At 42.2% G+C, this 23,180-nt stretch overlaps 2 protein-coding genes across 10 annotated transcripts; one reads left to right on the top strand and one right to left on the bottom strand.

Moving 5' to 3' along the window:
- The first annotated feature begins 49 nt into the window (after positions 1–49).
- srpk3 (SRSF protein kinase 3) lies at positions 50–18,448 on the top strand. Of its 8 annotated transcripts, none has more exons than XR_007398487.1 (17): positions 50–99; positions 537–645; positions 5,315–6,948; positions 8,330–8,438; positions 8,775–8,862; positions 10,038–10,125; positions 10,267–10,373; positions 10,475–10,640; positions 12,303–12,328; positions 14,626–14,809; positions 14,900–15,142; positions 15,245–15,342; positions 15,441–15,548; positions 15,950–16,019; positions 16,297–16,389; positions 17,040–17,307; positions 17,463–18,448. XR_007398487.1 is itself a non-coding variant. In XM_049016832.1 (17 exons), the coding sequence occupies exons 1-17, from the start codon at positions 84–86 to the stop codon at positions 17,222–17,224; spliced, it is 2,844 nt and encodes a 947-aa protein (XP_048872789.1). In that variant the 5' UTR covers positions 50–83; the 3' UTR covers positions 17,225–18,448. The 8 variants fall into 8 exon arrangements, 7 of the variants coding, with proteins under 7 accessions (XP_048872789.1, XP_048872786.1, XP_048872788.1 ...); XM_049016832.1 differs by having other exon boundaries at positions 5,315–5,892; positions 6,373–6,948; positions 17,040–18,448; XM_049016829.1 differs by having other exon boundaries at positions 5,315–5,892; positions 5,989–6,948; positions 17,040–18,448.
- tsr2 (TSR2 ribosome maturation factor) lies at positions 18,424–22,962 on the bottom strand. 2 transcript variants are annotated; one of them, XM_049016843.1, is made up of 6 exons: positions 22,846–22,962; positions 22,345–22,435; positions 20,831–20,922; positions 19,235–19,417; positions 18,615–18,657; positions 18,424–18,584 (listed from the first exon to the last, which is right to left on the bottom strand). In XM_049016843.1, exons 1-6 carry the CDS (start codon positions 22,924–22,926, stop codon positions 18,502–18,504), a joined length of 573 nt encoding a protein of 190 aa, XP_048872800.1. In that variant the 5' UTR covers positions 22,927–22,962; the 3' UTR covers positions 18,424–18,501. The 2 variants fall into 2 exon arrangements, with proteins under 2 accessions (XP_048872800.1, XP_048872799.1); XM_049016842.1 differs by having other exon boundaries at positions 18,424–18,657.
- Positions 22,963–23,180: the final 218 nt, after the last annotated feature.

Here is a 23,180-nt window from a genome sequence, read left to right as displayed (position 1 = left end):
CGGAAAGCCCAGCTGCGCTACACTCTTCACTGCGCATGCGCTTCTCTAAATACAGCCCAGTGTGCGTGGTGACAGCTGTCCTGATGATATCGATGAACGGTGAGAGTTTTAAACACGCAAAAACATGCGTTTTTCTTACCCAATACTAGTTAGACTATTCAGGTGTGGTCGCGTAACGGCAATGTTAATGTAAAGTAAAGAGGGGATGTACTTTTCTGTGTTATGTCTTTTTTCGCACAGCCGGTTTGCTCGTCTTGGCTAATGCTACCTGAGTGTGCGGACACCGAGCTTGAGTGTGTTCCCAGCTAGCTAACACTTTTGTCATTATTCAAAATGTATGTCGCTGAGAAGTTATATATGATTAACGACATTCTAGCCACGCGTCTACTAAATAACTCAGAGAGCCAGGCTAAACTTTTCTCATTTTTACATTTCAACAACGGTGTGGTATAATGCTAGGAGTGAGACTATAACGGTTTGCTAACTGGGTAGCGATCTGTGCGTCTGACTGCACTGTGTGCTGTGATCGCCCTCAGTCCCCAGTGGTAATCACAACCCGCAGAGCAAATACGGCAAGAAGCACAAAAAGAAGAGCAAGAAGCACCGCAGAGCGGCAGACGTGGACATCTCCAGCTTGGAGCTGCAGTGAGTAGCTGCTAGCCGCCCCTGCTGAGCCGTACCCCTGGGTTGTCCCCGATTTTGCGGCCGGGTCTCTCTGTGAGACTGTGTGCTAAAAATACTTAGAGGGGGGCGAACGACTCATTTGTCCAGATAAGCACATTGACTCACGTCTCACCACCCCCCAGCCCACCCCTTCCTATTCGGTTTGACTCGTCCCGGTGACAATAATGCAGCGATTTATTACAAAAACAAAAAAACGGCGCGTGTAAATGCACTTATTGTATTTTCTGCTTGCGCTGCACCATGTGCAGATATTTATATCTGAAAGTCAAAAGAGGTTTTCATCTGCGGGAACACGTGTCTTCCGATGATACAGAAAAGGCATGACCTGCTGTCGGCGTAGTTAATTCCATTTACTACATTTCAATTTGGTGACGTTAGGAGGTCGCAGGCTGCAACTTGCAGCAAACGGTTTAAGGTTCATAATGCCTTCCATGTAGTAATTAAATACTGTCAATGTAGTTTAAATGTGGTCTGGTTCGGTGTGTTAACTGTCAAGCAAATCTGCATAATTTAATTGTGTCACGTATGTTATGAAAAATATATCAAAGATGGAAATGGAATGGGAAGAAGCATTTTGGCCCTATTCTTAACAGGAACGGGTAATACTCTCATCTGAAAGAACTGTCATACAGTAATGCTAACCTCAGGATTGTTGTGACGTGCTTATTCTGCTTGTTAATGATACAAGGCTAGTCTGCGTGCTCTGCAGATGTACTGAATTTTGTTCATTTTCAGGCGCGACGCAGAATTTAATTTTAAAAGCTTTGTGGAAATGATGAATGTATCCAATGACGTCCTGCAATGATTGTGAGTGATAGGTGTAAATAAATTGATATATTTCTGCATTCACGAATGTTTCTATGTGAAAATTGTGTGGTGGAAAGAAAAACTGTTTATTCTGAATAAAAACTACATGCATAAAACGGAATAGATTAAGGGAATGGTTCTGTACGTGAATTTCTGTACCATTTTATCAGTTCCTATTCATATAACATTTTAAAACGTTATATAATCATACGTATATTACAAATTCCCTCCCGGACAATGTTGCCAATTTCTCGATTAATCTAAACGATTAATTTTCCTTCAGTCTCATTTTCTATGACTGAAAATAATGAGCGGTATGGTGGTGCAGTGGTTAGTACTGTTGTTTCACACCTCTGGGATGTCGGTTCGAATCTGATTTGAAGTACTCTTTTAATTACATTGTGATACTAAAGTACGTTTTAATTTAAACCTACTGAAGCATTTTATAAGTCAAAAAAGTAATTTTATAACAACAATAATTTGAAAATAAAAAGGACGCGTCGATTTAAAACATTGATGTCGACGTCATTGACTAATCGCTGCAACCCTACATATAAACTTAAAAAAACAAACTTTAGTATTGATTATATTTAGGCATGTAACAATTGCTACATGATCGCGATATTTTGCCTAATCGCAAGAATCGTCTCCATCCGTATAAAAATTGCTGGATGAGACGTATTTCTATCGCTATTTCCGCGTCGTTTGTACTGTTTGATTGACATATGTTTAATAATATCATCTGGTTGTGCTTCTGAACCGATCTGTACCACCTGTCCTTTTCTACCTCGACCGCCTGCACATGCTCATGCGCAGCATCAGACTTAATGGCAAATTGTACCACAGTGCCCGATTTGTACGAAATTGCTACACAACATTTTCACGACCCAACCTGATCCCGTTAATGTTTTTTTTCCCACTACATCAGTTTCACTTTACAGGCAGCTTGTGAGCGATTTCCACCGGCTCAGAATGGGATATTCAGCGAGATATTTCGATTTTCGATTCTTTGTGTGTGGGGTGGCATGGTGGTGCAGTGGTTAGCACTGTTGCCTCACACATCTGGATTGCAGGTTCGAGCCATGTGTGGAGTTTGCATGTTCTCCCCATGTCGTCGTGGGGTTCCCTCTGGGTACTCCGGTTTCCCCCCCACAGTCCAAAAACATGCCGAGGCTAATTGGACTTGCTAAATTGCCCATAGGAGGGCATGTGTGAGTGAATGGTGTGAGTGTGCCCTGCGATGGGCTGGCCCCCCATCCTGGGTTGTTCCCTGCCTCGTCCCCATTGCTTCCGGGGTAGGCTCCGGACCCTCCGCGATACCCAGTAGGATAAGTGGTTTGGAAAATGGATGGATGAATGGATATTTATGTAATAGTGTTGATCCAAAAACTGGGAATAGACCTACCTAAAAGGGCAATTCACTCCAAAACTGAAAAAGATGTTTTAGTTGGACTTTAGTGCTGTCAATCCATCTAGGTTGTTCTGCTGCAGGTTGCATAGTGGTTGAAGATATCAACCATTGAAATATTGGGCTTCTCTTGAATATAATGGAACTGAATGACATTCTTTCTGAGGTGATTAAAGTGCCAGAAAGATGCATTTTTGCTAAATCCAACAGCAATGTCTCTTACAAGAAATCATGACCCAGTTATTGAAGATAATCCACAGTACTGAACTCCACACACCAATCATATCACTGTGCAGAAGATACGAGCACCCCGGCTATTTTCATGGTGCGCAGTGATATGATTGGTATGCAGAATAAAATTTCTATTGTTCAATTTATGTCTGGGGTAAAAGGCTAACTTTGAGGATGATTTATCATTTTCCTGGCTCTTTATCTGAGCTTTTTAGTAAAGTAAAAACATCTTCAATATCGTTTAGATTGTTTTAACTGTAGCGAATTCCACTTCTTTATGATGTTTTAAGCTTTCTGCTTGTTCAGTCTGTTTTACTGTCCATTTGCTCGCCATGAATATACCCCTGGTTGCTGGCATGGCATTAAAATTCAACGTAGTTAACTATGAAGGTAGTGTCTTGTAAGTAGGCCAGAACTACAACCATGGGCGTCATAAGGTCCGATCATAGCCCCGAGTATTTTAGCCCCAATACCAATCTTACTTAAAAAAAGTCAAGCCCCAGCTAAACTTGACTAAGCCTATGGACTTTTCAATATCTTGGTTTCAGTAGTGCACGGGGCTGCTGAATGCAGCCATACTTCTCTGCAACAGAGAGCATTGTTTGCTTGTGTAGATGACGGTGATGTCCCTTAATTCTCAGTGTATGTTGTGCATTTGTTTTAATCTTGTTAAAATATATTGGTATTAAATGTTATCCAATTAAAGTTTCAATGAATGATGGTGTTGTTAGTAATTTTATATGACAAAACATTCTATTTTATTCTCTCCTAGTAATGTAATTAGTCTGATGTGCTGCCATTTCTTTCTTTATGTGAAAGTCAGGTAAAGGATAAAGTAAATTTAAAAAAATGCAAAATATGACAGGCTGTTTTTTTGCATGTGGATTCATAAAAGCACATCTCCTTCCGCAGTCATTTATAGCTGACGTGAAAAACGTGTATCACTCCTGTCGTCTGGCTTTTGAAATACACCCGTGGTCTGCTTCTCAGAGTTAGGTAATCGTGGTGAATTTTTCTGGTTTACTGGCTGTTTTTGTTCTTGTATTGAGCTGTTGTCTAGGGATGGAAGAACACTGGTACAGGGGTACACTGTCGGATAACTTCATTAGGAATTCAGTTTATGAATTATTCTTTTGTGCAACTATGAAATTACAGCCTCATTTTGCATTAGGATTTGAATTTTCTTCCCGGATGGGGAGGACTGAATTTGATATTTTATCACCTACGGTTGCACTGCTCAGGACAGAGCACACACACAAACACACACACACACACACACACACAAGTGTGCAAACCATAATCAATTTGGCAACATGGATTAACCCTTGGAGTGTAGCCGAGTTTGTGTGTTTCAGTTTATGTTGCATGGTGGCCATTGGCATATTATGTGTGTTTTCCATAGCCTCTTTAGTTAATGAATGCAGGATATTGAAAATGGATGGAAATAATAAAAAGTAATAAGCTTGCTATTTGAAAACTACATGATTATATTAGTATCCTTTAAGCTGTGAATCATAGTGTATGTGATGTTTGTTCTGTGTGGGGTGTTTATGGCAGTTACCATGTGTATGTGAATTTGGATATATGTATAATAGACAGCTCTATGGGATGTTATAAAAAATACAACTCGACAAGTTAAGGTAGAATCACCAAGCGAAACACCTGACAAAAACCAAAAAAATCTTGGGTAACTGTGATTATATGCTGGTTGTGCTCTGGAGTGGAAATTTGAAATGGTGACAACATAGGTATTCAAACTGACAGCAGGATTATAGAAAATGCCGTCTGGAAATTTTACGAGAGATGGTATTTAAGTGGAAGCTATGCATCTTTTTTCTTTACATGTAAATCTAAATTACAAAAGACAAAAGTGTTTATTTTTATCCTGTTATACTTTACTAGGTCGAATATTATGTGCAATTGGGCCTTAAATAATGAGGGCGCAGTGGTGATGCTTTAAGGCAGACTGTGTATGAATTTGGTCAGGCTGATATTGGGCTTTAAACAGGCTGCATGTGTTTACTTCTTTTTTGTTGCCGCTGAATAGAATACTGATTATGAGTGTAGCAGTTTAGTCTACAGGGTAATGCACAAATACATTTTTAAGGGAAAGCTGGGTGGGATTTCCAGGATGTTCAAATTCCATATGTTAATAGGCATTTTTGCTTCTGTACTTGTTTTCAGGCCTCAGAGTTCCAACAACATAGACGAAGTTCATATCCTCACGCTTCACAGGCATCCTGCTGCAACCAGGACGCCTTCACCTCCACTGCTTCATCTTTCTCAAAGTCCTCCTGACCTTCAGCCTGCTGTGCTATTTTCACCATCCATACCCATACCACTCGTTCCCACCAATCAGGCATCGTCCTACTCAGAAACTTCACCCACATCTGGCTCTCATCCTGTTACTGCACTTTCCTCCTCCATACCCATACCACAAACTAAGCAACCAATACCATCCTCAGGAACTCCACCCTCTCCTGAATTTTATCCCTCTACTCCTCTTTTCCCATCCAGACCCATATTACAGATCCCAGTCAAAAGGCTAAATCCAGTCTCAAAAACTCCACCCATACCTGATCTTCATCCTCCTGCTATAGTCTCCCCATCTATACATACACCCCAAACCCCAACCAAACAGCTGAATGAAGCTTCACAAACTCCACCCATACCTGATCTTCATCCTCCTGCTACAGTCTCCCCATCTATACCTACATCCCAAACCCCAACCAAACAGCTGAATCAAGCCTCAAAAACTCCACCTATACCTGATCTTCATCCTCCTTCTACAGTCTCCCCATCTACACCTACACCAGAAACCCAAACCAAACAGCTGAATCAAGTCTCAAAAACTCCACCCATACCTGATCTTCATCCTCCTGCTATAGTCTCCCCATCTACACCTACACCCCAAACCCCAACCAAACAGCTGAATCAAGGTTCCAAAACTCCACCCATAACTGATCTTCATCCTCCTGCTACAGTCTCCCCATCTACACCTACACCAGAAACCCAAACCAAACAGCTGAATCAAGTCTCAAAAACTCCACCTATACCTGATCTTCATCCTCCTGCTATAGTCTCCCCATCTACACCTACACCCCAAACCCCAACCAAACAGCTGAATGAAGCTTCACAAACTCCACCCATACCTGATCTTCATCCTCCTTCTGCAGTCTCCCCATCTATACCTACATCCCAAACCCCAACCAAACAGCTGAATCAAACCTCAAAAACTCCACCCATACCTGATCTTCATCCTCCTGCTATAGTCTCCCCATCTACACCTACACCCCAAACCCCAACCAAACAGCTGAATCAAGGCTCAAAAACTCCACCCATACCTGACTTTTTTCCTTCCAGTATGGTCTCTCCATCTATACCCACACCACAAATTTCAGCCGAACAGCTGAATCAACCTTCAGAAACTCCTCTTTCTCTTGACCTTCATCCTGCCGCTCCACTTTTTCCATCCACTCCCACACTACGGGCCACAACCAGACCGCCAACAACCCCATCGGAAACCCCACCCTCTTTAGACCTTCAGCCCACTGCTCCACTCTGCCCATCTATACCTGTACCAAGGATCCCAAGCAAACAGCCGCCACCTTCATCAGAAGCTCCACCCACTTCTGATAGCCCTTCTCTGTGTGTGCTTCCTGATCAGTTCACTATCCCTCCCACACCATCTGTCACCTCAGCCAAAGCCCCCCCATCACAGGCCCTCAGCCCTCCACCGCCCGAATACACTCCACCCCCTCCAGAGCTCCTGGGTTCAGATGATGAGGAACAGGAAGACCCTACTGATTACTGCAGAGGTATACTAGTCTTATTTTTAATGCATCAAATCAGAGGTCTTTGTATAGAGGGGAAATTGGTCAGAAGTAAGTATAGTATTTTTAATTAGTATGTGTTCCTTTACCAAACTTATGGAAAAATCCCAAAATATTAGGTCTATATCTGCAATAGTGTTGAAACTGCAGCCCTATGAAATTTTAATACATTTTATGATTTTTGCGGAACGAGTCACACTTTTGGTCACACTTCTGACAGTCATAGCTCCTTTGATATGACATGTGCAGCTTTGAGGCTGTATGACTCAGACTAACTTCTCCGTTAGAATTCAAAACATGTAATCAGATCAGCTATATCTTATGTACATTTCCTCCTACAAAGCTCTGAAAATGGCAGAAAATTCCAACCGATGCCCCCTTTGAGAGCTTCTCACTCACTCAAACAGAATAGCAGTACCTCTGAGAGGGTAATGTGGGACCCTGGGAATGACCCTGAAGTGTTCCTCTGCAAAAATCCAGAATCGCTGTCTTATGTGCTTTTTGCCATTTTATCAGTTATTTAAACTTTCTTAAAAACATGCACAAATTAGCAAATTTACTTTTCTGGTGATTTACATTATACTGCTACATTTTCTTTCTATTTCATTTTTAGTTTTTTTTTTGTTGCGTATGTATTACACTTTAATGGAGAATTTATTCACACAAATTATGTCATTTGAAAGCAGTATTGAAATATGGGCATGAGACAGAGAAGTATGACTGCTGCAGAAACCGAGGGTGTCATTTTATTTGCACTCAGTGCTGGTTTTTGTTTCAGTTCTCCTTGATATGACTTAAACTTAATTTAAACTGAGGCCTTTTAATGACTCGGGCGATTCAGGTCACATTAAACAAAATTCAGTTAAGCAATAGAAATGCATTTCTAGAGACATTTTATTTGACCATTTGTGAATACTAGTCCAGACTTCCTGTAAGGTGAATGTCACAGTGCTTTCAGGGAATCTAATGGCTGGCCCAAGGTCCATCTGATATGTCAATTGTTTCATTATCCGGAATGATTAGTGCAGTTTACGCCACGTTTCCACTGAAGGACTGAGGATTGTTGTTTTGTTTTTGTTGTATTTTTTAATTCATTCCTTGTGGATAGAAATGTTTTCCTGAAACAGCCATATTTTATAACATCTCTGGTATGATTTCTGTATTTACGATTTTTAATTAGTTTTAGAATATATGTTTAATCAGTTTTAGAATATATGTTTAATCAGTTTTTGAATATATGAATAATTATTTGGTAATTATTTTGTTTGATATAGCGTATATATTTTTTGCATAGCAATGAATGGCAATGTCTGGTAATGTCCTGGATAGTGGTCAGTGCCTGATCACCTGCCTGTGTATATTTGAGGTGGGTATTATCCAGTGAAGATAGGAGACCTGTTCAATGGGCGGTACCATGTTGTCAGGAAGCTGGGCTGGGGACACTTCTCCACCGTCTGGCTGTGCTGGGACCTCCAGTAAGTAGTTTTCGCCAAGTGTTGGTTTTTTAGAGACATAACTATCATGGGTTTGTGTCCTTTCTGTGTAGTGCAGTGTTGCTCAGCCCAGCCCTTGGGGACAGCCAGACAGTTGACGTTTTTGCTCTCCCCCCCCCCCTGCATAACAGAAGCAAACAATCAACAACACCAAATGTCCGGTGTGTTGGGAGCTGGGATGGAGCAAAAATGTGAACTACCTGGCATCCCAAGGGTTGGGTTGGGAAACACTGAGGCTGCCTTTCTACTGTCCTTTCTAATCAGTGAGTGAAGCAACGTAGGACTGATGTGTGTGTGTGTCTGTGTGTGTGTGTGCAGGAGGAAGCGATTCGTGGCCCTCAAGATCGTGAAAAGCGCTCAGCATTACACGGAAACAGCTCTGGATGAGATCAAACTGCTGAAATGCGTAAGTGCCTGTTACCTGAAAATGAGCTAAACGGGATATGGGGGTGAAGTACCAGCATCACTGGTCTTGCACAGAGTTTTTGCGAACAAGTAACAAGACACGTCGTAAGCCAAAGCAACAAAAGCCGTATACCAGCGGTGTGACCCTCTGGCTTACCCACCCAAAAGTGACACATAAACAAGAGGAAAATAAAGGCAAAAGGAAAACGTGCCCCCTTCCTATAGTCCAAAAGAGGCACGAAAACAGAAATACATGCAGAAATACAGAGGCGAAGATCCATGGTAAAACATCCGCACCAGCATCAGGGACTTGCCTCACACTGATTACCAAGGTGTCTGACTAAACACAGCCATGGGCCAGTGTCTGTTTTTAGGCATCAGATGACATTAAACGCAGTGTTCTAACCATCTTGATTCCAGCAGGAAATTTTATCCCACTTACCGAAGAAGCAGTTGCTTACTACAATGTCTTTTAACATCTTTATGCATTGATGGCTATGGGTGATAGATGTGCTGCTTTCTCAGAACTTGTACGATGGGAAGGTGCAGAAACATGAACAGAAGGAGTTGAAAGGGAAATAAACACAGGAGAGCCACGTCTCTGTGCTTGTGCTTTAAAGATGGCGGCTCGGAGAAAATGAATCAAAGAGACTTTGAGAGGGTAAAGGCAGAAAAACAGGGCCGGGCTCCTCCAGTTCAGACTGTCTTACATCAGGTCCAGGCTGCTTCAGGTTGTACTGAAAATGGTTCTGAATCTCCAGATTTTATACTCTTTACTCAGAAGATCCCAACGATGCACATGTGTCCCTTAATTTAATTATTTTAATACTTCTTTTCTGGGGTACGCTTACAAAATAATTACTGATGCAGCTGCAGTATAGGTGGAATACCTGCAATATGAGTAATTAATATCTAGAAACACAGGATGCCAGTTTACAGGTTAAAACTACGAGTGAAGTCATGGATTCAGGTGGGAAATAAGGAGGATATCAATTTTATTTATATAAATGATTCTATGGAGCTAAGTAATTTTGATTGCTGATTTTATAGTATTCATTGAGCAATTTTTATGTTATACTTTGGATGAAGTCTAGCTGTTATAAACGTATCCAAATTGCAGATATGCCTCTTTTTACCAAAGTATATTCTGCATTTTTTCCATGTCACTCCCTTCAGGTGCGAGACAGCGACCCCACTGACCCTAAACGAGAGACTATAGTACAGCTGATTGATGACTTCAAGATATCTGGCATTCACGGTGTTCGTATCCTTTATCAGATCGCCCTGTGCCGCCCATCAGACGGGTGGTCACTGCTCCCTTTTCCCATATCCTCATCTTTTGTCCATTTTTTTAAACAGTCTTGTGTAAATGACCCTAAGTGTCCTTAACGGCTTTCTGTGCCAGACGTTTGCATGGTTCTGGAGGTTCTTGGCCACCAGTTACTGAAATGGATCATCAAGTCCAACTACATGGGCTTGCCCCTGGTCTGCGTGAAGAGCATACTCCGCCAGGTCAGGCCTTACTCTGACCTTCCCCGTCTAAGCTTTGCATGGAAGACTCCCTCCTCCTGTTTAATTTCCCCTTTTCTTTCCCTCCCTGTGCTTTTCCACAGGTCCTGCAGGGTTTGGATTACCTCCACACCAAATGCAAGATTATCCACACAGACATCAAGCCAGAGAACATCCTACTAGAAGTAGATGAGGTGTACGTCCGGAGGCTGGCCGCCGAGGCCACCATCTGGCAGCAGGCCGGAGCACCACCCCCCTCCGGCTCCTCTGGCAAGTAGCTTTCTGGAGCTGCTAAGGCTTTCATACCCTTTAGCTGGACAACACCCAGTATCCATCCAGAAACATGGACCTCAGGGGCAGGTGCTGAACACAGTGATGCCCGGTTTTGGCCATTTGCATTTGTGGGGAGCTGGTGTAGCAGATGCTTTGCAGCCCGCCCTGGTGGGAGGTCTTAGTAAGCGCAGCCTCAGTAAAATGTGGGGTTAATTGCCGCAAAATGTTGTAAAGGAACATGGTGTGTAATTCAGTGTGTGTGTGCGGTGTGAAGCTGCCCTTGCTGGGATGCACTGAAGGCAGTATATTTTAGGTTTAAAATAAGGCTGATGCAAACATTTGTGTTATTTTACTGGTTTGGTTTGCAAATTTATACCACCCTGTAGGGCTGCAACGATTTTTTTTAAGATTCAGAGTATTTTGATATTCAGATATTCTATCAAAATATTGAATTATTCATTCATATACTTCCATGTAAGAGTAACAAGGTTTAAGGAGTGCCTATTTTGTTAAATGAATGTAGTGTATAATAAACACCCTATGTGACTCAGAACGGAGAATTTTAACTTCCAAAGAACAAATGCTTCTGATTTTTACATTGAACTCTTTATTACAATGCCGGAATGTCAGCTTATTCATATGATCTTGGCGTAGGCTGGCTCTAAGCCTTGTTTAGTACAAGTTGGCTAAAGGTATAGTGTATTTTATGTCATACGAGCCGAGTGATTCCATTGCGAAAATCAATGTCCGTTAAATCATTTGGCGACATTTTGAACTCGTTTGTAATCTCTTAAAGAAATCAGGCCAAAATGATTCTTTCAAACAATCATTGCAGAAAAGGTTACTTTTCAAGACAAAACATTAGTGTTGAAAAAGAGATCCTCCTGTGACAGATATAACAAACGGGGAAGTGAGGGTAATGTTACCTTTGTGTTCCACTGGGATGTTTCCCTTTCAAACGCTCTTTCATGTTCGCCGTGCTGTTGTGCCGTAATGCACACAAACCATCCCCCACTACTGTGGAAAAAATGCCAGGCTGCTCACTATTTTCGGCTTGGGTTTCTTGTCTTCCCTCTGTTGTTTTTTCCCTCAGTTTTAATCGGCGTGTTGCAAATTGTTGCCGTTCCCTCTTTGCTTTAAAAATACAGTACAGGCTACACATTTTCCATTTACGAAAGTGTCCAGATCACTGTTACACATCATTCAATTTCATGTTTTTAATTCCAGACATTTTCACTTTCAGATTTATCGCAGTTATTGAATATTTGTTGCAGCCCTACAGCCCTGTTGAGAGCAGTTGGTGAAAAAAGTCAAAATTACAACAGATGTATTTTTAAAAGATGCATGTGATTTTAGCAAAGAGGACACCTCGTATGTGTGCATTCTTGACCTAACTGCATTACATCTATCCGAACAGAAAGCCCTTATTTTGCAAATCTGTACATTTTAGCAAACTGCTTAAGGCTGTATGACCGGCTCCTGTACTTTTCAAATATCGTTCTTCTCTTTTATCAGTTCTTACTGTCTGATATCAGTTGCATTCCTACGTTTAATCTCTCTTATGCATTCTGGTCATCCCATTTCTGTACTGTCTACTGCTCCTAATTTCATTTCTCCCTTTTTGTAATCGTTCCACTTTTCCTTCTGTTTTGATGGCAGTTAGCACCGCCCCCAGGGAGAAGCAGGTATGTGGAGATGCTTGCATGGCAGAAAGGGCTAATAATGTCATTTTTGCTGAACAGAAATGAATCCTTTTTGTTATGCTTGATGGTAAAGATGGAAAGATGAATTTGGGTCTCCCTGTCTGGCATGCGATTAACCTGGTGTGATTTTATTTATTTATTTATTTATGGGTGCAAACGGACTATAACATGGGAATACTCGGTGTTCACACATCAGCATGAAAATGTGTGAAGTAATGTCTGTCAGACTGTGTGCTCTTAATAATGGTCATAATATCCTCTATCGTTACCGGACTTGGGGAGAGCCGTGAAATTTCACCTTCCTATTTGCGAAAGAGGAAATGCGTTTCTCTAGTTAAGGACATAAACAAAAGCTGAAAACTTGGATTGTATCCTGGATTATATGGAAGAAATCTTACTAGGATGTATGACCCTTGGAATGTAGTCTGAAGGAGTCAGAATCGTCATATTTTGAAAATGGTGGCTACTGCAGCTTATTTTGTTTTTGTAACAACTTTCGCAGAACAACCTGACCTGTCCTACATTATTTTTTTTAATGAAGAGGCAGCGCTGAGGGATGCCAGTAGCTTTGTATTGGACAGAGTCTGTAATGGCTGCTGCAGGGAGGTGTTTTTACACTATAGAAAGCTGCCACAGTAGCTGCATGGAATGCAGCTCAAATGCCCCAGAATATTACTAATGCATTTTTGCAGACATCTTTTTCCTTAGTGAAGCAAAGCCCGACTTTGTAACTCTTTTTGTCATTTCATGGTGTCAGCAAAGGTTATACCTCAAAGAACAGTGTGAAATGTTGTTTGTGGCTTCAAGGTGAAAAAAGGTGAAAATTTTAAAAAAAGCATAGTATGCCACATTAATGTCAGATGCACATCTCTAAAGGTGATAACTTTAAGTGACTATAGGTTTTAGGGAAGCATGTTTTATCTGTAAATTCAGAAAAATGGTCTCGTCAATTTGTATCAGTGTCACCTTATACAGCTGTACAGGGTATCTATCCATTGGTACCTTGACAACAACATTTATTGATGGCATTTAGCACCCATTGCAGAAATATGTGGACACTCCCTCCCCCTCTACATGCCACTGACATTGTTTACGGTGTCATATTCAGTGCAGGTAACTTCAGACGTAACGCTGGTATATTGGAAAATAAATTATAAAATTGACTTTAATCTATTTACTTATTAGATTGCCTTTTCTATGCGATTCTTAGAAAAATTATGGAGTGTTGTGACACCCCATGAGTAAAGTGGAACATTCTTTTTAATAATAATACTTTTTTTTTCTCCCAGTGAATTGTGTACATACTGACTAAATGCACAGTGCTGTAAGGAATATATAGTTAATTCTGCACAATCAGGGCAGAATTGTCCGCTGGAATATAGAGCAGCTGAGCCTGGCAGAGCACATGGCTGCCTGATCTGTTTTCATTCCCAAGATGTAGCTTTTCTCATAAGGTTCATATCACTGGAGGTCACCTGGTCAGCTCTGCAGCTTTCATGCTTTATTGAAGGTCACGTTACCTGTGGAGCAGGAAGTAGGGGCAGGTGTTGCATTAAATGTAGGCAGTTATCGGGCAGTGGTCCTGTATTTATTAAATGTAGTGTGAGTATCATTTATGAAGTTGGCATAAAACCTCAACATGGAAAAACACTGATTATTTTTTGCATGATTAATAGCTATACTATTAAAACAAATAATTTCTAAAGAAATCACTGGGCATCAGCATTTTGCTTGTGGTAATGTCAATTTGTTCGCCTGCGCTAAAGATTCCTTGGACTGTAAACAACTTTATTTTTTGGTCTTAGTTGTTCATTTATCGTTCGAATGGCTGCTGCATGGATTTTTTTTATGCTAGATTACAGAAGATGAACCACTGTGTTTCACAGTTTGAGATAACTCTACATTACTTATGTAGAGGCAGCACTCACATCTTCCTCATTAGACACCAATGTCGTTCACACCGGAAGCATTTACGATTACCCTGGCCTGGCCTTTGTGTGGATTAATGGTGCACGTCTTTAAAATCGGTGTTTATATAAAACCTCTAATGTGTTCTTTGCTCTATATAAATGTGTGATCTTGGCTGCCGGTGTTAAGTATTGATTTTCTGGCAGCTGTGCTCATGGTTTTTGACTATCAGAAATTGGACAGCTACTGTATGGAGACGGGGAATCAATGCTGCCACCTATTGGCCACAAACGTGCAGGAGCTCTGCTATGGATGCTGAATCCTGATTTCCTCTGGGTTTCCCTGGCTGACCCTGACGTCTCTGTGTTCAGACAGGCAAGGTCTCTAAGAACAAGAAGAAGAAGCTGAAACGCAAGGAAAAGAAGCAGCAGAAGCTGCTGGAGGAGAGGCTGCTGGACCTTCAGAGGATGGAGGAGCTGGCCAGCACGTCGCCCCCTTGGGGACGGGGGGTCGCACCGCAGGAGGGCACTGAACCCGACAGACAGGATACGCATTGTGAGTTACCAGCTCATCAGGCAGCTTCACCTCTTTTGTTTTACACTCCAGCATCTTTTCCCACATTAATTAGAACTACTGTGTGAACAGTGTCCCCAGGCCCATTGTGTACAGAGAATGGGAACGGGAGCAGCTATGGCAGTGGGCCGGCAGTGGCTCCCAGTAAGGCCAGCCCGGAGTGGCTGTCCTCAGGGGTGGGGGACATGCGCTTTTCCAGCCCCGGCTCCGGCCTGTCCGGCTCCATCCTGTCCCGCACCTCAGAGTCGGCCCTCTCCACACTGTCAGGATACTCCACTGAGAGAGACAGCCATCGCTCACTGCTCTCCCCACACAGTCAGTCCCGCCCCACCTGTGTGTCCCCTCAATTTTCGTTATGAGGTCAGATCCGTGTATAATGATTAATCACGTGCTGATGAGTGTGGTCTCTTCTGCCAGTGTTTAGTGCAGCGGATTTCCTGGTCAATCCCTTAGAGCCGCAGAACGCGGATAAGATCCGCATCAAGATAGCTGACCTGGGCAACGCTTGCTGGGTGGTGAGTCATCACACATGATTATTCATATATATGTACTGTAATTAGAAAACTTTAAGCATGTTCAAATGACTTGCGATCGTTTTCCTCTGTTCTGCAAGCACAAACATTTCACAGAGGACATCCAGACTCGACAGTACCGTGCACTGGAGGTCTTGATCGGTGCTGAATATGGTCCCCCAGCTGACATCTGGAGTACCGCCTGTATGGTGAGCTCAGAGAGAGGCTAGATTCCCCCGCCGTCTTCCATGCTGTATAAGCTCTGGCAGATGGGATCATGGATGCTCTTGACACACTGTTTCTCTGTCTGACGGTCCTTGGGGGTGTTTGACAGGGAGCTGGGAGGGAGCAAAAACATGGACTGTCTTGGGGTCCCTGAGGACCGACTTGTGAAACACTGATCTAAGAAACGAAATGATCACCTTCACACTGAATGCTGTGCTTTTAAGTATTGTAAACACATAACCGGAGCTTGGCTTCTTCTCTTCATGTCCTCAGCTGCATTTATACTTAAGTCTTCATGTATGAGCTCTAGGTTTTTTTGCTGGCTTGTCAGAAGTTTGTGATGCTGGTGAAAGAAGTTATATGGGAGTCTGGGGTGTTATTGCAGGCGTTTGAGCTGGCCACCGGGGACTACCTGTTCGAACCTCACTCAGGAGAAGAATACACGCGAGATGAAGGTAGGAGCCTTTTTCATTGCGCTCCGTCTCACCTGATTCTGTGCCACAGTGAGATACTAAATTTCAGACTGGAGATTTGCATGTAACTCCAGCCTTCAAAAATCAGTACAGGAAGACGCTCCGTTCGTCAGATGTAGCATGAAGTTTTGTTTTTGCGAACAGTGCTCACTAATGGAGATGCCTATATATTTAATGCTAGATGATAAGGATTGATGAGTTAATAACAAAGCCACTTGTTGTCCATCGTTGAATCCTTTTGACTCTTTTGTATTCCCAGATCATATTGCCCACATAGTTGAGTTGCTAGGACCCATTCCACCCCATTTTGCCCTCTCCGGACGATATTCCCGGGAATACTTCAATCGCAGAGGTAAGATAAAGAATTAACTTTCCTGCTGCTCACTGTTTTGTAGAGATTGCATCTGTAAAACATAAACGGTACTTTCATAACTGCCCACTTTTTCGGGGGGATGGAATAAGTGGGGGGGGGGGCTTGCTCATTAAATTGATTATGTAAAACGATGACACTACTATAGCAGCATCCAGAGAAAGAACCAGCATTTATACCAGGTAAGAGGATTAGTCTGCGTAGGTAAAACGCCTAGTTGCTGGTCCAGGGGCCAATCAGACCCTGGGGGCGGAGATGACTGGCTGTCAGCAGGCTGAGATGGATTGCCTGAGCTCTGACAAGTAAAGGTCATTAGTAAATCACACACTGTACCATTTTAGTTGGGGTTAATGGATCTAGTATGTTGTTGTATCAACTGCTATTCCCAGGGCATGTGCAATGTTGGCCTGATTACCAAATATTTACGCGAGTCTGACACCTTAAATGTTACATTTGTTGGTTGAATAAACCTTTAATTTTACAAATCCTAAAGATTAAGAAAAACAAACATCGTAACTTCTGTGACCAGAAATTTCATGTTTATTTTACTTTCACAACGGGCTAATCATGTCCATGCAACAAGTGAACTGCTCCTAAGAAGAGCCCCCATGCTCCTCCTCGTTCTCTGACAGGCCACCTGCGGCACATCTCCAGCCTGAAGCCATGGGGTCTCTTTGAGGTGCTGCTGGAGAAATACGAGTGGCCCCTGGAGCAGGCGGCCCAGTTCAGTGACTTCCTCCTCACCATGCTGGACTTCATCCCCGAGAAGCGGGCCACTGCTGCCCAGTGCCTGCGGCACCCCTGGCTCAGCTCTTAGTCAGTGGACCTCTGCCCTGCCACCTCACAAACAGCAAGGAGCAGACAGGGCCTCAGCCACCTCACAGACGGAGCCTCAGCCACCTCACAGACGGAGAGACGGAGCCTCAGCCACCTCACAGACAGAGCGACGGAGCCTCAGCCACCTCACAGACAGAGCGACGGAGCCTCAGCCACCTCACAGACAGAGCGACGGAGCCTCAGCCACCTCACAGACGGAGAGACGGAGCCTCAGCCACCACACAGACAGAGCGACGGAGCCTCAGCCACCTCACAGACGGAGAGACGGAGCCTCAGCCACCTCACAGACGGAGAGACGGAGCCTCAGCCACCACACAGAGTGACGGAGCCTCAGCCACCTCACAGACAGAGCGACAGAGAGACAGAGCCTCAGCCACCTCACAGACAGAGCGACAGGGCCTCAGCTACCTCACACACAGATCGAGAGGTAGACGAAGCCTCAGCCTCGTCACTACTGCTACCCACACGCATACATAAACACGCACACAGGCATGACTCAAGGGTTGATGTTTGCTTCTGAAGTGAAATTGGTCACAAAAGGAATGACCTCAAATTTTTTTCCCCACTCTTTTTTTAAATCACAACATTCAGCAGTGTTACATCCTTTCGCCGTTTTAAGTTTTAATGATAGTGCCTTGATCTTTGTGAGTAAAATACTTAGTCCAAAACAAAGAAATGCCTTTACTTTTGATACGTGTCGCGAGTGACGTGGGGATGCATCGCAGTGGCCATGTGCTGTATGGAAGCAAAGCTAAGAAAACAACCTGTGTACTTAATAAACATTTAAAAAGCAAAGTGTGGTGCGTAAGCTGGGCTCAGGTCCCACTACGGTCATACAGTAGCATTAAAGGGCCTTTATGTATGTGGTCTCTGATTGCAGTTCTCTGTTCTGATATGAAGCAGGTTAGCCAAAGAATAAAACTCTTTGATTTCTTTAAAAATAAATGAATAGAAACTAGCTTGCTCCAGATTCCTCCAATGGAAAAAAAAGGAACTAAATGATCAAACATTTATCTCTTGCCAGGTGTGGGATAGAATACATCATGGTACGTAACAATTCCAGTTTCGAGAAACTCAACCCATCATTCCCTGAAAGCACATGGGTCTAAGTTTTCAATAGAAAATGAATGAATTCTGTTTCTGAGATAAATGAAATAAACCTGCACAGTCCACATGTAGTCTTGTGCAGCAGAATATTAATTCAGTCTTTTATTAGCTGTGTGTCCAGATCCCCTCCCCCCCCCCCCTCCAAACTGTTCACTTCTTTCTCCGCACCACAGTCCAGCCGTCCTCAGCATCCTCGGAGGGTGCTGTGCCAGCAGTCTGCCCCTGGGGGGGTGCTGTGCCAGCAGTCTGCCCCTGGGGGGGTGTAGTAGACGAGCTTCCTCCCTTTTCTTCTTCACACTCCATAGGCTGTCAATCATAGCACGAGTTCAGTCACACTGAGAAATAGATGCTATGCTTCACTGAATTATCCATGCATCCGTCCATGACTGCTCATCCACTAATAGTTGCATTCTGCCTGGTTCCCATCCCAGGAAATACTGGCCGCAAACTTCACTATACGCTTATACACAATAAGGCAGTCATTTCTCAACCCTTACGATTTTACATTGAAAATGATGTCATCTGGATTATCGGTTAGCACTGCGTCCTCATTCCTCCAGGACACTGGGTTTGATTCTGGTTTTCTCCAGGTACCCTTCTCATACTCCAAAAAAATCATGTAGTTCGGTTAATTGTTTTCTTTATTGCCCTTAGCGCAGTGTTAGTCAATGGGGTCATTGGGGACCCCTAGACAGTCCAAATTTTTCCTCCTGGAGCTGGAAGGGAGCAAAAATGTTGCCAGTCTGGGGGTGTGTATATGGAGAACATACAGAGCGGGGGGGAATCAAACCCAGAGTCCCAGAGGTACAAGGACACAGTTTCAGCCACTAAATTACATCAATTGCGATGAATAATCTTTCTGCTAAAACAATTTAAGAAATACCTCTTCTGTTACTCTCTCATCCTCCTCACTCTCCTCTTCCTCCTCGTCTGCTGGGAGCTGTGCAGGCGTAGCTTTAGCCCTCCCAGAACTTTTCCTCTGTACAATCTGGGCAGTCTGACTTCTGACTTCTAAAAGCATCCCTTGTTCACATTGTTTGAATAGCTGGCAAATTTTTGAAGCCACCTAGTACAGAAACGCATTTAAAAATATAAAATGAACAGTGGCTGAACCCTACTGAGTTTAATTCACTATTCTGCAGTACTGAACCCTCTGTAAAATGATTGAAATTGCCCGAGTGGGGCCAGCTGAATGTTGTGTTTGCAAGATGGCTGCCCTTCTAGATGCTTGCATCCAGTCAAACGTCATCTGCGAGCGATCTCAGCTGGTCAAGGTTTGTGACCTTGAGGAACAACTGGCTCTCATCCGACAACACGGTGTTGGAAGAGATGATAGACGTTTTAGGGAGATAGTGTGTATGTCACAAGCGGGGAGGGGGGGAAAATGAAGAACAGAGAGGTTGAGAGAGCTGGGTGACCGTAGATCATAGATGTAAGAAAGGGCTACACAGTTTACAGGGGCAGCATCACCTGAAGTGACGGTGTGAAACCGCTTTAGAGCCGGAAGAGACTGGGGAGGCAGGAGGGCCCTTGGACACCCTTGGATTCATTTATCAGTGGTGTAGATAATTATGTGTGCATGCGTGAAAAAGAGTCTCATGAATTACAAATGATACATACACATATTCTTCCTGTCAGTATTTTCAATGCAAACTCAACTTCTCACGGCAAATTTTTAAAGTCAAATTTATTTATCTTAGTTAATGAAAACCAGAAAACTAAAAAAGCTGCTTGTGTTCAGTATCAACCCCCTGGGCATGCTAATATTACTGAAAGAGAAAGAATAGGCTTGCTTGCTAAAAGCAAGATTGTGGTCAAAGTCCATCATCAGAACAAAACACCTTGTCTCATACACGTTTTCACATAGGAGCCTCCTATTCAGGCTAGCAGTTGGCCTCCGGTTGGCTTCCCTCACTAGTCTCCTTTTTGTGCGGCTGCTGAGTCTTCAGGGATGGCCTGGTATAGGCAGCTGTGGTGCAGCTGTCCAACCTCTTGGATATTTGTTTGTACCCTATTCTAAATCTATGACATTTCATTACTTCATCTCTGAGTTCCGTATAATGCTCTTTAGTCTTAATTATCACACTGACATTCTTTACCTTAGGTTTAGATTTGCTGACAAGTAACTGATTTTCACTTTATAAATCTACTGCAAGAGAATGTGCAATAAAAACATTCTCAGGAAGAATGCATGAATATCACCATTTGTAATTCAGGCAAATTAAATATCAGGGGGGTCCAATACTTTTGCAAACCACTATAGATATACATAAGACATACATTATAGACATACATATATGGCGCGTATATATATATAGATATATATATATATATATAAAAAAACAATGATTATGCCATACTACAAAAACTATTCTGAACTTACCAAGAAAACATAAAACCATAAATATGTTAGTTTATACATAAACCACATAACCATTAAATATGGCTTTTGATTTCATAAGAAATGCAAAAAACAAACCTGAGGCAAACTGCCATCATCCACTACGGTGTCAAACTCATTGTTCATTAAGTCTGCCAGGAAGTCCTCTACTTCATATTGTTGCAAGTCATCTGCAAATACAAGAAAAGCTGTCATGTATCTAAAGTGTTGCTGCTTGTGATATGACCGCTAGAGGCAAAAAAACCCAACTACTACCAGCGGGCCTGCAGTCACCATATGCTTTCTTAAGACCAATTTATACTTCACTTTCCCGCGTGCGCGTTCAGTTGCGGACGAGGGGACGTGACGTAAACATCGTACTCAGGGCTGAGGCAGGTGCGCGTGTAGCTCAGATTTTTACGTCAAGTGGAAACCTTGCGCGTTGACTATGTATGTGCAAGTTAATTGACTAAGTGTTTCCAGTAGGTAGGCTGGACATCACAATTCTGTCATTAAAAACGCAACACCTTACTTCCGTTAAAAGTTATTTAAGTCAGAAAACTGAATATCGAATAAGCCACACAAAGTCCTTACACGATTCTGAACATTTTCGCATAGTTTTCAATTACTTTGTTCTTGAAACATTGCAGGTTTTTTCTCGTAGGTTTATGATTTTATTCTCGAATTATTATGACTTTTATTCAACAAATCACGACTTTATTCTCGAAAGGATTGACGTTTTTTCCTGGAACTTTGACTTTATTTTCACTTTATTCTCGAATTATTAATACTTTATTCCGGAAAATTATAGCTTTAATCTTGAAAGTTCCGACTTTATTCTCGAGGTTTTATATTTCTATTTTCATTAATGGTGGCCCTAAAACTCTGTCGTCTATATATTCCACGTGTGTCTTGATTATTATTGATTTCTATGCAAAAAAAACACATTTTATAACAAGGACAGAATAGTAGTCAGCGAGAAACATGACCAAGCAGAGGTAGGCTAAATAGTAAATATTAAACATTTACTGTCCAAATTGTTTGTGAGAGAAAACGGACATCAGTTAAGTAGTTTTACAAAAGAGAGTAATGTTTTTATTGTTTTAAAACATTGTCATTATACTTTTGCGTAAGCTTCCTTCACACCTAAGAGATCTGCCCTCTGCTGGTCTGGATGAATATCATTGCAGTACGCATGCGTCGACCGCACAAGCTGCCGCGCGGACGACAGTCTCCAGGCCGGAAGCGCACGAAAGCGTGAAGTATGAACTATGTTTAGACATCATCTTTTAGAGCTAGAACTACACCAGGGTCTCAGCCTTTTATAACAGACACAGTCAGATGTACACTGATAATTACACATCTCTGTGTAAAAGAATGTAGCATGTTTACACATCAATAAGGTTAATGGTAAGTACAGTAAACGTCCTAATAATAGTCCAGATTAATCAATCCTGCACAATAGCCCAAAATGCTTGCTTTTTTAAATTTCGATCATTTCGATTAAAATGATGCTATGTATGGTGATCAGAAAAGATGCATTATTGTATTAAAAATGGTGTCAGAAAGGCATAAAACATGTTTATCCTGAGGAAATACGGTAGAAAGTGTACCATTTTGTTGGAAATACTGCTGAACAGCATCGACCATCCAGTCCGCTTTCTGCTTGCTATACACGCCACCGAAGCCATTGTCCACTGCTATCTATCGTGAAACAATAATCAACTAAGAATCATGGCTATTCGTAAACAATTTAAATACACTCATTAAACTATTACAATTCTTATTCCTATGAATTCTTACCATACAGTTTTACTTAAAAAGCCAATTGTAAATTGCATTTACCTCAGATTGTAAACGACACCTTACAGCTAGTCTATTTACAAAACAAGCTTTTAAAAATCGAATGAGTATTTTGATATTAACCCTATTTCATAATACATTTTAGGAAAATATAAACAAGTCGTGTGTTGTTGTCATTATGCAAATAAGAAGCCGTTAGCTTACGAGCTACTTTCCAGTCATTCTCGATAGGCAATTTACTAATACAAAATAGGTCATATTCTATGGATCATTCCTGACTTCAGGAGTACAATCATAAACCTGAATCTTACTTGAAGTACTGGCCAAGTCTCCAAAACAGCTCTTAGTGCCTCCGTAAAAACGTCACGTGTAGACGGTAAGGAGGCTTCCATTTTAAAAAAATATGAAGGCTCGACTAATCGATCGGATGGATTTCGCTCAGGCAAACTAGCCAATAATGAAAACATCGATAACCATCTATGTCGCCATGTATCTTCCCAATTCTTATTCAGCATATATTTAAAAATCTAAAAATGATTATATGTTGTAGGCTTATAAAATATCGGTGATGATGGTGTTTGTGTTCTTATCCTATCTCCCGATCACAAATATAGCGTCATTGTGTGCGTGCATGTACTGGACTGTT

This window comes from Brienomyrus brachyistius, chromosome 6, assembly GCF_023856365.1.
Source record: "Brienomyrus brachyistius isolate T26 chromosome 6, BBRACH_0.4, whole genome shotgun sequence".
NCBI classification, from domain to species: domain Eukaryota; kingdom Metazoa; phylum Chordata; class Actinopteri; order Osteoglossiformes; family Mormyridae; genus Brienomyrus; species Brienomyrus brachyistius.
Note: the sequence above shows the minus strand (reverse complement) of the source record. Positions and strands in the feature narration are given on the sequence as shown.